Below are 18,570 nucleotides of genomic sequence, written 5' to 3' on the forward strand. Positions count from 1 at the left end.
GCCATGCAAGGTGCTCATATACATCTGCAGTACAAAAATCATCAGGCTAAGGTGTGGTCGTGTCATTGCACAAAGTGCACCACAATGCACCTACACACTAGGAGCAACTAGGGAATTGAGGACCTTGCCAAAGGGCCCTTAGGATGGGATTTGAACCGAGGATCCTCTGGCCTCAAGCCCAATGCTTAACCACTAGGCCATCACCTCCCCTGGAGTAAAGATATTGTCAGTGCTGGGAAGAACACTTTGAAGATCTCCTCAACCCTGCTAACATGCCATCCTTCAAGGAGGGAGAGATGGAATACTAGGGAGGATCTGGTGCCATCTCCTTCGTGGAAGTCACTGAGATGGTCAAAAAACTCCTTAAGGGCAAGTCACTGGGAGTGGATGAGATTTTCCCTGAGATGGTGAAGTATCTGCATGTTGTACAACTTTACAATGATATACAATGTTGCATGAAAGACAGGGACAGTACCTCTAGATTGGCAAACTGGAGTGGTGGCCCCCATTTTGAAAAAATGGAGAGTGTGTTCAGTTATGGTGTGTTCAATTACAGAGGAATCACACTTCTCAGCCTCACTGGGAAAGCCTATACTAGGGTACTATATAGAGTGGGGACTTAGACTGTTTGTCAAACCTCATATTCAGAAGGAACAACTAACCCTTGCAAGGATATTATAAGGGGCATGGGAGTATGACCAACCAGTCTACATGTTTTGTGGACTTGGAAAAGGTGAACGCCTGGGTCCCCTAAGGTGCCCTGTGGGGGATGCTGTGGGAATATGTGGTACCGAAACCACTGCAGCACGCGATCCAGTCTCTATATGACCAAAGTAGGAGCTGTCCCCACATTCTCTGCATTACATCAGACCTGTTCCTGGTAGGTGCAGGACTCCGCCAATTGTCACCAATTGTGTCTGAGATGTTCGCAGGCAGGACTTGAAGGCACAGTGAGGGACTGAAGGGTGTCCAGTTTAGTGGCCGCAGAATTGCATCTCTGCTTTTTGTGGATGGTGTGAATGTGTTGGCTTCATCAAACAGTGATGTACACTGGACAGGCTTGAGCTTTTATGTTTTGTGAAACAAATGGAATGAGGATCAGCATCTCCAAATCTGAGAACATGGTCCTCTGTCAGCAAAGGGTGGATTCTCCCCTCTGGGTCAGGTGAGAGTTATAGCTTCAAGTGGAGGAGCTCAGGAACCTTGGGTTCTTGTTCACAAGTGGAGGTAAGATGGATTGTGAGATCAACAGACAGACTGAAGCTACACCTGATGTTCTGTGAATGCTGTACTGGACCATCTTGAAAAAAAAGAGCTGAGTCTGAAGGCAAACCTCTCGATTTACCACTGAATTTGCACTCCTATCCTCACCCATTGTCGTGAACTTTGGGCGAATAACTGAAAGAACAAGGTTGCAGATACAAGTGACGAAAATGAAATTCCTCCATCGGGTATCTGGGCTTACACTCACAGACAGGTTGACAAGTTCAAATATCTGAGAGGGCCTTTGCATCAAAAGGAACCAGCTAATGTGGTTCTGGCATCTGCCCTGTTCATTTCTCTTGGGAGGAGACCCTGGGGAAAACCCAAGACATGCTGGACATATTATATTACACAGTTATCTTGTGAAAACATTGATATTCCCCATGAGGAGTTAGAGGACTTAGTTGAAGATAGGGAAATGTTGGGTGAGCTGCTCGGTCTATTGCTACCGTGACCCAGACCCAGATAAGCGGTAGAAAATTAAAGAAAAAAATGAGTATCAGTGTCAAACAGAAACCACAGATGAATCTTTAGGGCCCTGTCCCACTGGGGAGAGGATTAATTGCGCATGAATTGAGAACACAAATTACAGGTGTTTGTTGTCGTCCGCAACAAAAATGGCCAAAAATGACAAATGTCCCAGTATGAATTACGGATATATTAATAGTATATAGCGAATATATGATGAACAATCACAGTTATATAACGCATATAGTGAGGAAACTGATCCGACACTTTGAGATTATCATGGCAGTATTACGGGTGTATTATGAATGCATCGTGCATGTGTTGCGCGTGCACGATGCGGTCATAAAATAAGCGCACTCGGGCCGTCGGCATCACTATTCACACCAACAATACAGCCTCTGGGGCATTTGCTGGACTTGGACAAGTTGATCACAGAGTGTTGTCATGCAAGGGTTAACTGTTCATGAGTTTGGGGAGCGGGAGGGGGGAAGCCGCTCGGGGTGTGAGACGGTGGGTTTTTTTTTTTTTTGAGAGTGTCACAGAAAACAGACGTCAGCATGAGTTGTGGCTAAACAGCAACTCTTCCTTTTGTTGGTGTTAAATAAAAGTCCTGGATTGCAGCAGCTACGTCTTAGTGGATTTACACAGCCGGACTGGCACTGACTGGCAGGTATGTCGCTTTCTGCCACATATAATACTTTGGGTCTACGTGACGTGTTTGTTATGCATTCACAGATTGTCCGCAAATCAGCTGCAAAGCAGTTGTAATAAAAACACTTTATTCGTGGCCAATTTGTATGCATTCGCTACAACATATTTTAGTTTGTGATGTGGACATGATGGGCACGCAATATATCTGTTTTACACACTGTCCCAGTCCGCTGCCAAGCCGCAAATCCCCGTCAATTGCGGATATCAGCGGTTAACGCCAGATATACAGTGCATAGAGTGAGTATGTATTGTGTATGAATTGAGTATACGAGGTCTGTTAGAAAAGTAATGGACCTTTTTATTTTTTCAAAAACTATATGGATTTGATTCATATATTTTTACGTCAGCCAAGCTTGAACCTTCATGCGCATGCGTGAGTTTTTCCACGCCTGTCAGTTGCGTCATTCACCTGTGGGCAGGCTTTGAGTGAGCACTGCTCCACCCCTCTCATCGTTGTTTCATTGCGAGGAAATGGCGGAATGATTTGGGCTTTTTTTTCCATCAGAATTTTTTCAGAAACTGTTAGAGACAGGCAGCTGGAAACCATTCAAAAAATTTATCTGGGTTTTGGTGAAAATTTTACGGGCTTCACAGAGAATAAGGAGTGTTACTACAGCTTTAAGGACGGCCCACAATCGCGCATGGCGTGCCGCGCTCCGAGCCGCCATCGAGAGGCAGAAGCCGGGACCGTCGTGTGCAATTTCTCTGGTTATCACAAGAGCTGGACATCAGCCATTTTCCGGCAGATTTTACTTTTAACAAGAGATTTTGTCATGGAAAGCCGCGTGGAGGCTTCGCGCGTCACGACCGATTCGCTGCTGAAGCGAGACAAAGGAACACCTCCGTTTCGGAGTGCCAGAGGACAAGTTGGGACATGCCTATCTCGGCTTTCAGTGCTTACCAGTCGAGTGAGTATAAGAGAAATTGTGTAGAGCTGGGCATGTCCCAACATGTCTTTGCCATGTTGTGCCTATATTTTAGGTGAAATGACCCTTTAACATCAAATTATTTAACTCAGCAGACTGCTGGCTGGCCCACCTGATTTAGGACTGGTTGTTGGGCTGTTGCATATTCCACTGGTTTGTGACTCTCCTCTCCATCTGTCCATCCAAGTATCAGCAGGCTGGCTCTGAGCTTGAAGAGTCTGTTGCAGCTGCTCTAAGAGCTCAGCCAATCGAGTGTGGCCACGGGATCGGGCGATGTTGAGTGGCAAGCGCCCCAGCGAGTCAGGAATAGCCAGTGCTCTAGGATCCCACTGGTAAAGCACCAATGCTGCTTCAGTGTGACCCAGAGCACATGCCCACATCTGGAGAGACCAAAGGGAGAAATAAATGGCATATGCACACACATGTGGGAAATAAGACACCCAAACACATCTCCACATGCATTAATCATTCACCAGAGGAGTGCAGGAAAAGTGGTCAACATTGAGAGGATCCACCTCCAGCTCCAGGTCAATACTGTCGGAATGTTTAGTGCTGCAACACAAGTGAAATTTACTGTCAGATTTTATGCCATCAAGACTGTATGTTGTGTTGGAGTGTCACTCACCGCCAGCGAATGAGTGTCTGAATAAGGCCTGCATAACCCTGAGCTGCAGCCAGATGCAGCAAGGTCATTCCTCGAGAGTTCTTACTATGGACAAGCTGGTTAGAAGAAGCCCAGCATGGCTGAGACATCATCTTCTCACATACCACCACCACACGGCCCTCAAATGAACCATGATCTGGTGAAAGCTGACAGCACAGATGAAGACAAATAGCACATGAAGATTTCATCATCATAAGTGTTTCCTGTAAGGATAAAGAGTTTCTTCAATGTGTTAAAAACATTTGTTTTTGCAAAAAAAGAGAACTGAAACACCATAAAGAGGAGTTTGATCGTTCAAATAATTTATGGAAATTATGAATGTATTAGGATTCCAGCAATGCATTCAGAGTTTGACACACATTAGTGGAAATACCCTGGATTTGGTTCTCACACATGGTATTGCTGTCACAAATACTGACATCATGCCTCATACGTCACTTAATACGTTTACAGTTTCGCTGCCATTTTTAGTGGAACAACCTTATTTATCATTGCGGCGACACATCAACTTCTCAACTACAACACTCTTGTGGACAGTTTAAAACTCAGCGCTCAAAAGTACACTCAACATGATTGCTCCACATAAATTAAAACCACACACCCCCAAAACACAATGATTACTTCTCTGACCTCAAGTATAAGTCTAGAACGAAAATGGCAGAGTTCAAAATTAGAAGTATTCCACCTCGCGTGGTGTGATGCTGTCTCAGACTATAAACATGTACTACTGGCTAGAAAACAGGCCTGTTACTCTCATTTGATCAACAAAAACAAGCATAACTCAAAGTTCTTGTTCAAAACGGTAGAAACACTTATTCATGGACAACCACTGTGGATCACCGTATTCTACTCGATAGGCTGGAGAATCATTCTGGGATTACTGGGAATGCCCTTGCATGCTTGACATCATACCTGACCAGTGTTTTGGGATTACCTTTCATTGCTATGCTGATGATACTCAATAATACATTCCGATAACTGCTGGTAATCTCATAAAATCCTTAGAGGATTGCCTTGCATCAGTGAAAAGCTGGATGTCTAGCATTTTCCTACTTTTAAACTCTGACTAGACTGAAATGACGGCTCTTGGTCCAGTGAGATATCGGCATCAATTTGACCAGCTAATGCTTAACCTAAGATTGTGTATCATACATCACACTGTCAAAGTGATGGACCTTGGGGTAATTTTTGATCCTACTTTGTCCTTTGACCTCCACATTAGAGATAGTATGGGGACTGCTTTCTTCCACCTGCAAAATATAGAGAAGATTCATCCCATCCTGTCTATGGCTGATGCTGAGACTCTGATTCATGCAGATTGGACTACTGCAATGTTCTATTTTCTGGTTTACTGCAGTCCAGCATTAGGGGTCTCCAATTGGTTCAAAATGCTACTAGCAGACTTTTGACATGAAGCAGAAAGTTTGGCCACATCACACCCATTTTGGCCTCTCTTCACTGGCTTCCTGTCCCAGTGAGAACAGATTTTAAGGTTCTGCTATTAACCGATAAAATTATTCATCGACTAGCACCTGCCTATTTAGCTGACCTAATTAAACCCTACATTCTCTCTGCTTTGTGTCCCTAGGGTGAATAAAAGTCTGCGGGTCACAGAGCTTTCCCTTATCGTGCATCTGCTTTGTGGAATGATCTCCCTGCGCCAATAAAACAGTCAGATTCTGTAGAGACTTTCAAGTCCAGACTAAAGACACACTTATTTTCCCTTTCGTATGGCTAGCATACTGGCATAGTATATTACTATGCTTCCTGCCCTTTTAAATTCATTGTATTAGTAAACAGAGCGGGTCATGGCCTCAAATTTACCTAAAGTCTGGGTCTTTTAGTCAAGGTAGGGCTCGGGCTCACCTTAGTACTTCTGTTTTTCTTGTTGCTTAATTAATTATAACTTATTTGTAGTCTTTCTGCCGCCCGACTGTGTTTTTTCTCTCTGTCCGAGGTGTGGCTCCATCCAGAGGTGGGAGTGGGTGTCTTGTTCTGTAATGGTCATGAAATAGATGGGATCTGTGGACCCAAACCACCCCCTCTCCCTTTCCCCTCCCCTCCCCAGCCAGCCTCCCGTCCTGAACACTAGCATGGACTCCCAAAATTTCCTCTATATCTGTATTGTCAAGTGTGTCTGTAGCATGGCCCAAGCAGAGGGTCACCCCTTTCAGTCTGGTCTGCATGAGGTTTCTTCCTCAAATCATTAGAGGTAATTTTGTCCCTTACCACTGTTGCCTGTGTGCTTGCTCTAGGTGTTGGTTAGGTTAGACCTTACTGGTGTGAAGAGCCTTGAGGTTTCTTTGTTGTGATTTTGCGCCAATAACCGAAATAGATTGAACTGAATTGTGTGATGTACTCTTGCTTTTATGAAATAGTACCACTAACATGATTTAGATAATTACCTCTGATTTGACCTTGACCTTAAACCTATGACCTTGACACAACCTGTATTGTGAGAGACTTGTCCACTAAGTGTACCCACCAAATTTGAAAGAAATTGATCTTTATGTTTTGAAGAAACTGCTGCAGACAGTAGATGACAACCTCTGATTTGACCTTGACCATTAATTTATGACCATAGTCCAGAATTTATGCACTGAGGTTCACTGACATTTTTCTTTGCATTTTAAAGATATTGCCAGGGACAACAATGACCTTGACATGACCTGTGTTCTGAAAGGACGGTCCACTGAGTCTATCCGTAAAGTCTGACTGAAATTACTCTTTGTGTATTGAAGGTATCACTGACAGACAGACAGACATGGTAGAGGATTTGCAGTGGTTTTTAAGAGCAGCTTTGTGTGCTGATGAGTGAGCACAGAAACTTTTCATCATTTGAATCTCAGATCCCATAAGTTGGAAGAAACATTATCATATACCTATAAATGATACGCCATATGATTGGATAAAACACTAAAGAATAAATAGCAATACACCCTTTTCGCGGATGGGTAATATTTTTCATACCACCCGAAGATAATCAGCCAATCAGGTGTCACGTACAATTCTTTCCGCCTCGCTTAGAAAACAGCACTTGGAACTTGAGGTGGATGGATGATGAAAGAAGCAAAACACCTTTGCAATTTATGTCGATATTTTGATGAACTTCTTCATTTACAGCACCTTCATTAAACAAATGTACTCGAATGACTATCAGCGTGACGGCGAGCTTACAGGCTAACCTCCGCTAACACTAGAAAACAGTTGCCAGTTATGGCTTCTGAGACAAGGGAGAAAAAAAAGAAACAGCACCATTCAGCTGAAGCATTAGTGGACGTAAAGAATTCTGTCTGTTAAGAGATTCACCTCTTGTTCCACGTGTGTATTTCCCACCGGTGTCACGTACGTCCACATACATTCGGCCTCAGGGTGTATGGTTTTCTTCAGGGTGTATAAAGCCATATTCATTGGTGAACAACTTGATAACTGATAATACATTTTATTGTGTTTTAATATACCATCCACCTGGTACGATTGACCTCCTTCTTGAAGGAATTTAGTGACTTTTTATCTGCTCCCCTGAAATTGTCAAGACTTCTGATTGTTGGAGATTTTAACTTCCACAATGATGATGCTTCAGATAAATCTGGTGGAAAATTCATCTGATCTAACATGCGTATGGCCCCAAACATACAAAGGACATGTCTTCAATCTTGTTTTTACTCTAAATATTGACGATTTATTCTGAAGACATTTTTATTTCTGATCATGTTTGTATTCTTTTTGATTTGTCTCTTAATTTGGATTATCTGTCTGCTGCTTTTAATCATGAGGAGGTTTTTATTTCAGACAATGTAAATATTTTGGTTAATTCTTTTAATCATCATTGCCTGTCTATTTTAGAAAAAGTGGCTCCATTCAAAACCACACACACCCATTTGAATAACTCCTCCCCCTGGATGAATGACAGCATCCCCAGTTTTATGAGAACCTGTCAAAAAGAGGATCATTTGAGGAACTCAACAAAGCTCCAGGTCCACCTCCTTCATTTAAAGGAGCTTTTAATTTCTTTTTAACAATATGGTGAAAGATACGAGGATTGCTTATTTTTCAAAATTAATCTTTAACAGAAGAAGAAATCCCAAAATTTTATTTGACACAAACACAGATATTGTTACACCTGCATCTCCTGTTGCAATCATTCAGTGTTGTGAAAGTGTAGGTACACGGACCCACAACAGGGGGCGCAATGAACGGACAATGGAAAAAGGTAAGAACAAGTTTTACTGTTGTGAAATTAGCACAACTGATACAATAATTCACAATTTGGAGGTGTAAGCCGAAATCTGCTGGTGTCTTGTGGGCAGGCCCGAAGGTAGGAGACGTCCGTCCTAGTCGAACCGGAACCACCCAGATTTCCTCTGCCACCGAAACCCAGAAGTACTGGAACCGCCAAGTCCCGAATTCCCAGGTGGCCACTGCCTTCGCTCGTCGGATCCGGTACTGCTGGCGGGAAAGAACACAAACACACAGGTTGGGATGCGACCGCACCCAGTAGATGAGAGGGCAAGCCGCCTCCACCTCTTGTCACAATAAGCAGGAAGGTGAGTACTTATCCGATCACTCGGCTTTCGGTAGTCAGCTGTCCTGAAAGGTTTAACAAGTATTATAGGATTATACTTAAAGAAGCTGCAGAGAAGATTACCTTAGGCTCAAGGCGATATCTCGGCACTGAGGTGGAGACGCTGTCCTGCTGATATACCTCCGTCCTGAGTGCAGTCAGCTGTGTCCAGTAATGGGTGACAGCTGTCACCCTGGCAGCCTTCGTCGGCGGCAGCGCCCTCTGGTGCCTGGAGCCCGCACTCCAGGCAGGGCGCCCTCTGGTGGTGGTGGGCCAGCAGTACCTCCTCTTCAGCGGCCCACACAACAGGACCCCCCCCTCAACGGGCGCCTCCTGGCGCACGACGGGCTTGTCCGGATGGCGTCGGTAGAAGTCGGCCAGGAGGGCCGGGTCCAGGATGAAGCCCTTCTTCACCCAGGAGCGCTCCTCGGGGCCGTACCCCTCCCAGTCCACCAGGTACTGAAAACCCCGGCCCATTCGACGGACATCGAGGAGCCGGCGCACGGTCCAAGCCGGTTCCCCGTCGATGATCCGGGCAGGAGGTGGTGCCGGACCCGGGGTGCAGAGGGGTGAGGTGTGATGGGGTTTTATCCGGGAGACGTGAAACACTGGGTGAATCCGCAGTGAGGCCGGAAGCTGAAGCCTCACTGCGGCGGGATTGATGACTTTGAGGACCTTGAAGGGACCGATGTATCGTTCTTGGAGCTTGGGGGAGTCCACTTGAAGGGGAATGTCCTTGGTGGACAACCACACTTCCTGCCCAGGACGATACGTGGGAGCCGGGGCCCGTCGCCGGTCTGCATGTTTCTTCGCCCTCGTCCGGGCCTTCAACAAAGCAGAGCGGGCAGCACGCCACACCCGACGGCACTTCCGTAGGTGGGCCTGGACCGAGGGCACACCGACCTCTCCCTCGACCACCGGAAACAAGGGGGGCTGATACCCCAAGCACACCTCAAACGGGGAGAGGCCGGTGGCTGATGACACTTGGCTGTTGTGGGCGTACTCGATCCAGGCCAGGTGGGTACTCCAGGCCGTCGGGTGCGCGGCTGTCACACAGCGTAGTGTCTGCTCCAATTCTTGGTTGGCCCGCTCTGCTTGCCCGTTGGTCTGGGGGTGGTACCCGGACGAAAGGCTGACCGAGGCCCCCAGTTCCCGGCAGAAGCTCCTCCAGACATGTGAGGTGAACTGGGGACCGCGATCGGAGACGATGTCTGATGGTATGCCATGCAGACGGACGACGTGGTGGACCAGGAGGTCCGCTGTCTCCTGGGCCGTAGGGAGCTTCGGGAGGGCCACGAAGTGGGCCGCCTTGGAGAAACGGTCCACTATCGTGAAGACGACGGTGTTTCCCTGGGACGGCGGGAGACCCGTGACGAAGTCCAGGCCGATGTGGGACCAGGGGCGATGAGGCACGGGCAGTGGCTGTAGCTGCCCTGAGGTCTTCTGGTGATTGGCCTTGCCCCTGGCGCAGGTGGTACAAGCCTGGACGTAGTCCCGGACGTCGGTCTCCAGGGATGCCCACCAGAAGCGTTGCCGGACGACTGCCACGGTCCTTCGCACCCCTGGGTGACAGGAGAGCTTAGAACCGTGACAGAAGTCTAGGACTGCGGCCCTGGCCTCTGGTGGGACGTATAGTTTGTTCTTTGGTCCGTTTCCGGGGTCCGGGACACGGGTCAGGGCCTCCCGGACGGTCTTCTCCACGTCCCAGGTGAGGGCGGCCACGATAGCGGACTCCGGGATGATGGGATCCGGGGGATCCGACGGTTCCGTTCTGACCTCCTCTTCGTGCACCCGGGACAATGCATCCGATCGCTGGTTCTTGGTCCCGGGGCGGTAGGTAATCCGGAAGTCAAAACGGCCAAAGAACAATGACCAGCGGGCTTGCCTGGGGTTCAGACGCTTAGCGGTCCTGATGTACTCCAGGTTCCGATGGTCAGTGAAAACCGTGAATGGCACGGCTGTTCCCTCCAACAGATGTCTCCACTCTTCGAGGGCCTCTTTCACAGCAAGGAGTTCCCGATTGCCGACGTCATAATTCCGTTCAGCGGGGGTCAACCTGCGAGAAAAATAGGCACACGGGTGAAGGACCTTATCGGTCTTCCCGCTCTGGGAGAGCACCGCTCCTATCCCTGAGTCCGAGGCATCCACTTCAACCACTAACTGGCGGCTAGGATCGGGCTGCACCAGAACTGGTGCAGACGAGAAGCGCCGTTTCAACTCCTTGAACGCGGCCTCGCACCGGTCCGACCAGGTGAAGGGAACTTTTGGAGAGGTCAGGGCTGTCAGGGGGCTAACTACCTGACTGTAGCCCTTAATGAACCTCCTGTAGAAATTAGCGAAGCCGAGGAACTGTTGCAGCTTCCTACGGCTAGTGGGTTGGGGCCAATCTCTCACCGCCGCAACCTTGGCCGGATCCGGGGCGACGGAGTTAGAGGAGATGATAAACCCCAGGAAGGACAAAGAAGTGCGGTGGAACTCACACTTCTCGCCCTTCACAAACAGACGGTTCTCCAACAACCGCTGCAGGACCTGACGGACATGCCGGACATGAGTCTCAGGATCCGGGGAAAAGATGAGTATATCGTCTAGATATACGAAGACGAACCGGTGCAGGAAGTCCCGCAAGACATCGTTTACCAACGCTTGGAAGGTCGCGGGAGCATTAGTGAGACCGAACGGCATGACCAGGTACTCAAAATGACCTAAGGGGGTGTTAAATGCCGTCTTCCATTCGTCTCCCTTCCGAATCCGAACCAAATGATACGCATTCCTAAGATCCAGCTTGGTGAAAATCTTGGCTCCATGCAAGGGGGTGAACACTGAATCCAACAAGGGCAACGGGTATCGGTTGCGAACCGTGATCTCGTTCAACCCCCTGTAATCAATGCATGGACGAAGTCCGCCATCTTTTTTACCCACAAAAAAGAAACCTGCGCCCATCGGTGAGGTGGAATTCCGGATCAACCCGGCGGCTAATGAGTCCCGGATGTAGGTCTCCATTGATTCGCGTTCCGGCCGTGAGAGGTTGTACAGCCTACTGGACGGGAACTCACTGCCTGGAACCAAATCAATGGCACAATCGTACGGGCGGTGGGGAGGAAGCGTGAGAGCCAGATCCTTGCTGAACACGTCAGCGAGGTCATGGTACTCCGCTGGCACCGCCGTCAGATTGGGCGGGACTCGGACCTCCTCCTTAGCGTGGGAGCCGGGAGGAACCGAGGAACCGAGACACTCCCGATGGCAGGTTTCGCTCCACTGCACCACTACCCCGGACGGCCAATCAATCCGGGGATTGTGCTTAAGCATCCATGGAAACCCTAAAACCACACGGGAGGTGGTGGTGGTGGGCCAGCAGTACCTCCTCTTCAGCGGCCCACACAACAATTCAGTCTATGAAGACAGAACTTTTTTCTTTTTTATCAGTAAAATCCAGGGCAAACATCAACCCCTCTCTTTCTTCTCCCGTTCCATGCCTCACCGGGCCATCAGTACAACAGAAAGAGCTCATCAGTCTGACTGACAGGATGAAACTTTCCTCCAGCCCACTTGGTATCATACAATATCAAGTACACTCAAATACACTCTATTATAGAGTGAAATCGGCTCTACTGTTTTGTCAAATCAAGTGTTTCTACTCCAATAAGAGTTGATTTTACACTGTGATAGAGTTGATTTAGCACTGTGATAGAGTATATTTAACTCTATTTGGACTGGGACCAAATGTTATCCAAGCAGAGTAAATTTTACTCTGCAAAATTTACTGATGAAGTTAACCCTCTAGTGACTTTAATCCACACAAAAGCGACTCACGATATTTTAAGGGCTTTGAGAGGAGTTAAGCGGACTTGCCGTTTCTGAAGAGCAGCAAATCAAAGAACCAACAAACTAGTGGATCAAAGCATTGCTTCAATGACTCACGCATCAAAGTGGAGTCACGCTGCAGAAACATTGTAGATGAACAGCCTATAATTTTTTGCACCTGCGTATACGTTTTCCCCTCTCCAATCAACTTTTTAATCAAACTACGCTGTTCTTCTGAACAATGTCTTGAACGTCCCATTTTCTTCAGGCTTTCAAAGAGAAAAGCATGTTCAACAGGTGCTGGCTTCATCCTTAAATAGGGGACAACTGATTCACACCTGTTTGTTCCACAGAACTGACAAACTCACTTACCGAATGCCACACTAATATTATTGTGAACACCCCCTTTTCTACTTTTTTTTTACTAATAGCCCAGTTTCATAGCCTTAAGAGTGTGCATATCATGAATGCTTGGTCTCGTTGGATTTGTGAGAATCTACTGAATCTACTGGTACCTTGTTTCCCATGTAACAATAAGAAATATACTCAAAACCTGGATTAATCTTTTTAGTCACATAGCACTACTATTATTCTGAACACTACTGTACACATCAGCTACGAAACATTTAACAGGTAGGTGCTCAATTGATTTTAAGTTTTATAAATATTTGTAGCTGTTGAGCTTTATTTACCACATTATCGGTCTAAAAATTATCGGAGAAAAATTTATCGCAAGATAATTAGTCTGATAATGGTTTTTAAAGTTACCTAAAGAGATAATCCGATAATGAAAACATTATCTTCGATAATTATCGGTTATTGGATTATCGGAACTGTGCCCACCACTGATTTTATGGCATCCAGTTGTAAAAAAAATTTGTTTACATCTTTTGGATTTACAATAACATGAAATGGTCTGATCCACTCCAGACTTGTAAATCATTTAATAACTTGTTTTACAATTTTCACTATGGCTGCAGCTATCGATTATTTTAGTAATCGAGTATTCTATCAATTATTCTGGTGATTAAGTGAGTAATCAAATAAAAAGTACTTTTGCGTTTTTAAACATCAATAGTACAGGGCTCTCCCTAAGCAATGGCACAATGTCACTGCACCAAAGTCTTGACATATTGCTGAAATGGCGAAGGGATGTGGCTTTCTGTTTTGTTTTTTCCTCATCTTGTAAAATGTAACCTTTTTTTTTTTTTTTTTTTTTTAAGGTTGGTTGACTGGGTCCCTGTGTGAATTTTTATTTTTTTTATCCCTCTTTCTCTGCGATTCAGCAGATACATTTCAGCTGGAAGTTGAACATGCAAGCCTCGCAGTCAGTTTTTTTTTATTATTATTATTTTATTTAAGTTACAGTGTTTGTATGTTGCCCAAAAAGGCGAAAATTAAAAAGCGAACCACTCAGTGCGAGTCTGAGCAAAGCACAGAAGAAAGAGTCTTCATTCAGAGAGTGTTTGTCAGTGTGGCCGGGACGGAGCTGTGCCTGGTGTGAGGGGCTCCCGTCACACCAGGCAGACAGAGACAGCAGCCGGCTGCTGGGTCAATAGCCAGTCCCCACGTAGTAGAGCAGACCATGTATTTTTTTAAATACACAAACACACTGCTTCGCTTTAAATGCACAATAAGTCTATTTCAGATGATCAGCGTGGACCGTCTTTCTCTTAAAAGACTTTATTTTACTCTGTGTGTCTCGTTGGAAAGTGGTAGCTTTTGACGCTAAATTGATTAGTGTTTACGATTATGACTAGTGCATTTTCTAGTCTTCTTCTGTTTTTTCTGTGAATGTTACAGTGCCACACACAGGCCTGGCATGCATATGTACTACAACGTTAAACGGAGCTTCAAGTCACTTAATTTGCCTCAAGCATTTTTTGTAACTGAATTATTCGAGTTATCCAACTAATCGCTTCAGCCCCAAATTTCACATTGTTTAATTTTATTTTATTTAAATGTCACTACATTTTTAAAAATCTTTGTTTCCAAGCAAAAACAATCACTACTTCTTGGCTTACTTGAGAGTGATGATCATTGGCTCCTCCACCCTCTACTCCTCCACCCTTGGTTGCTATGGTTTCTGAACTGGGATTTTGATTGGTTATCTCAGCCATCCTTTGCTCCATCTGCTCCAAACGCTCCAAGATGGACATCCTGAATTGAGTATCTACAGAGAAGGGGGTTGGACAGGCAATGCTGTAACTACAAACCAGTTTGATGTGTTTAAGGAAATCAATATTATGTTTTAGTAAATCCTACTTAGAAAGGCTTACAGAGAAAAGCTCTTCTCAGAAGACTTAATATCGTGGAATAAATCAGGACTGAAATTCATTAAATCCCCTTACCAACAAAAGAAATCAAGATCCAACATAGGATATGTGTGTTCAGAAGTAGACACATAATGATCAGTGTAGGTGTTTTGCATGTTTGTGGCTTGGCTGTATATGAGTGTGACCCTTTGTTCCCATGCTGCAGTAAAACTGCTGCAGCGCACATTATGTCATTACACCTGCTGCCCTTTCACTTAATCTTTTTACTTTCTGTCATCTCATTTCACTCTTCTTCTTTCAGGTGCCTGTTACACACAAAGTGAGCATAAAGGATAGAGCCAAGACTCCTTACATTTCACTCTGCAAATCAGAAAAAAGGGGACTTGGGAGCACAAAGCAAGACACTACAACATTATGGGCTCTTTGTTGACCATCTATAGTGCACACTAGCGCACAGTACAGATGCGTTTGTCCAGCTCCACATTGCTAATTACATGGTGTATGTATAATCATAGTGTAAACTAATGCACAGGGTGGGAAGTAGCTTTTATTTAGTTATTTATATAGGCATGAGCGTGGAGCTTTAAAAGTGCCCGTCCATAAGAACCTTCAACTTGTACAGCATAAAAAACACACATGCCCCACAAAAAAAGTGTTAAAAAGATATGTTTCTGTTGGTGTAACTTAATTCATATCAGTTCAACATTAAATATTTCAGATTATTCAAGGAATACTTCACATTATTAGGTCAAGTCAAATCTGGAAACGTGCTGGAACTCTAAAGAGACATATTTAGCCTTTCATATTCTGGGGTTGATTGCTAGGATAGGCTCCACCCCCCGCGACTCGATCTTCCCCACAACGCAATCCCGGATAAGCGGTTGAAGATGAGGGACTAAGTGAACCCTCATTTTATAAAATGGAGAATCATAAAAATTGCTTATTCTAAGAGGAGGCAAGAAAACATGAAGCACAAACGGTTTAAAGAAATTAGTTTCATCAAACCAGTCAAGCTGAAGTAACTTTTCAGGTTTTACAGAATTCTAATCAGAATTTTCTGTTTTTAATCATTCATTTCAGCGTCAAAATATTGAATCATGAAATGTTGGACACATATACAAAAATTGTTTTTTCTCAAATGGTAGAAATACAGAGCGTCCGAAAAGTATTCACAGCGCTTCACTTTTTTCCACATTTTGTTATGATACAGCTTTATTCCAAAATGGATGAATTAGATTTTTTCCCCTCAAAATTCCACACATAATGTGGGGATTTCTTTTTTTTTTTTTTTAGATCTTTGCAAATTTATTAAAAATAAAAAACTAAGTAATCAGACGTACATAAGTATTCACAGCCTTTGTCATGAAGCTCAAAATTGAGCTCAGGTGCATCTTGTTTCCACTGATCATCCTTGAGATGTTTCTACAGCTTAATTGGGGTCCACCTGAGGTAAATTCAGTTGATTGGACATGATTTGGAAAGACACACACCTGTCTACATATAAGGTTCCACAGTCGACAGTGCATGTCTGAGCACAAACCAAACATGAAGTCAAATGAATTGCCTGTAGACCTTTGAGACAGTATTGTCTTGAGGCGCAAATCTGGGGATGGGTACAGAAACATTTCTGCTGCTTTGAAGGTCCCAATGAGCACAGTGGCCTTCATCATCTGTAAATGGAAGTTCGGATCCACCAGGACTCTTCCTAGAGCTGGCCACCCGTCTAAACTGAGTGATGAGGGAGAAGGACCTTAGTTAGGGAGGTGACCAAGAACCCAATGGTCATTATGTCAGAGCTCTAGCATTCCTTTGTGGAGAGAAGAGAACCAAATATCTCTGCAGCAATCCACCAATCAGGCCTGTATGGTAGAGTGGCCAGATGGAAGCCACTCCTTATTAAAGGCACATGGCAGCCCACCTGGAGTTTGCCAAAAGGCACCTGAAGGACTCTCAGACCATGAGAAACAAAATTCTCTAGGCTGATGAGACAGAGATTGAACTCTGTGGTGTAAATACAAGGCATGATGTTTGGAGGAAATCAGGCACCATCCCTACAGTGAAGCATGGTGGTGGCAGCTTGATCCTGTGGGGATGTTTTCAGTGGCAGGAACACACAGCCAAGATATCAAAGGAGTGGCTTCAGGACAACTCTGTGAATGTCCTTGAGTGGCCCAGCCAGAGCCAAACCTGAATCCGATTGAACATCTCTGGGTAGAGCTGAAAATGGCTGTGCACCGACGCTCCCCATTGAACCTGATGGAGCTTGAGAGGTGCTGTAAAGAGGAATGGGCAAAACTGGCAAAAATAGGTGTGCCAAGCTTGTGGCATCATATTCATGAAGACTTGAGGATGTAATTGCTGCCAAAGGTGCATCAAAAGTGAACAAAAGCTGTGAATACTTATGTACTTGTGATTTCTTAGCTTTTTATTTTTAATAAATTTGCAAAAAAAAAAAAAAAAAAAAAGCTTTTTCATGTTTTCATTATGGGAGCTGCGAGTAGAATTTTGAGGGGACAATTAATTTACTACATTCTGAAATAAGGCTGTAACAACAAAATGTGGAAAAAGTGAAGCGCTGTGGATACTTTTCGGATGCACGGTTGGTTGGTTCCCCATTTTTTAAAAGCTATATCAAAAGATGACACTTTTACAAAGTAGAGCAGCACTTACTGTGACGAAGTACTAATGCCAGACTGCTCTCAGTGACACCAAATCAGTGAAAGACCTTCAAGTGAAAATGTGTTTGTCATCTTTACACAAAGCAACACTGTCTAAAAAAGAAGAATAAATAGGACAACACTGATACCGGAGTTCTTCTCTACAAGGGTCAAGACAGAAGTCAGACTACCAGAGCAAGAATTTTAGCTGAGGAAGCTTCTGCAATTTGAAGCGAAACGTCCTCGCGTCAAGCAGCCCAGTCCAGTCGAAGATTCAAGCTTCTCTACTGTGGAAACCACCTGGACAACTGAAAGCCTTCACAGAAACTGATACCAGAGGGTAAACAAATCAGTTTTTCCAGCTAACTTGACCTCGACCCCCACCAGTTTGCTATGGAGGACGCCATCGCCCTCACTCTCCACACAGCGCTCAGCCACCTGGAGAACCAAAAGAGCTATGTGAGGCTGCTCTTCATGGACTACAACTGTTTACTAAGTGGTGGACTTGTCCAGTGGTGGGCACAGTTCTGATAATCTGATAACCGATAATTATCGAAGATAATGTTTTCATTATTGGATTATCTTTTCAGATAACTCTGAAAACCATTATCGGACTAATTATCTTCTGATAAATTTTTGCCTGATAATTTTTAGACCGTTAACGTGGTAAACAAAGCTGAACAGCTACAAACACTTATAAAACTTAAAATCAGTTGAGCACCTACCTGTTAAATGTTTTGTAGCAGATGTGTAGTTCTCTCTCTACTCTCTGCAAACAGAGGAGAGCTACTTCTAGAAGAAACCACTCTATTTTCTGCAGTTAAAGGAGAACTGGTCACCAAAAAAAAAAAAAAAAAAAATAACAATAATAATTTCTTTTAACCCCATACTGATACGTGGGCAATAGCACCCAAGTCATCCAGAGGCATACATTTTTAACTTATAGTTCAAATTTTAACCAAACTAATTTTGGACAAGTTATTTAAATTAACGTCACATCTGAAGTTTTATAAAGTGAAAATATCAGATATATGTTTTAGTTTTAAAGGAATGCGCTAAATTTTAAGGTTTTAGTGTGGACATGCTGTGTCCAGGTGCATTATGGGTAGGATAGGGTAATCTCAGTACGTTCATGACATGAGAAATGCATTTGAGACACTCTGATCAGACTTCACGGACAACAGCATTAAACTCTAGTGTCTAAAACTCTTGGGAATATATTCTCTGGGTTTATAGATGT

At 44.7% G+C, this 18,570-nt stretch overlaps 1 protein-coding gene across 1 annotated transcript in view; it reads right to left on the reverse strand.

The window, feature by feature from the left end:
* LOC117507190 (calmodulin-binding transcription activator 1-like) overlaps window positions 1-18,570 on the reverse strand; it is a gene marked incomplete at its 5' end in the record, with an annotated part of 313,536 nt that overhangs the window by 46,508 nt on the left and 248,458 nt on the right. The window contains 4 exons of the mRNA XM_034167003.1: window positions 3,481-3,748; window positions 3,842-3,920; window positions 3,994-4,178; window positions 14,422-14,570. Coding sequence (XP_034022894.1) covers window positions 3,481-3,748; window positions 3,842-3,920; window positions 3,994-4,178; window positions 14,422-14,570 — 681 coding nt within the window. The remainder of the gene's footprint in view (window positions 1-3,480; window positions 3,749-3,841; window positions 3,921-3,993; window positions 4,179-14,421; window positions 14,571-18,570) is intronic.

Source organism: Thalassophryne amazonica, chromosome 3, assembly GCF_902500255.1.
Source record: "Thalassophryne amazonica chromosome 3, fThaAma1.1, whole genome shotgun sequence".
NCBI lineage: Eukaryota > Metazoa > Chordata > Actinopteri > Batrachoidiformes > Batrachoididae > Thalassophryne > Thalassophryne amazonica.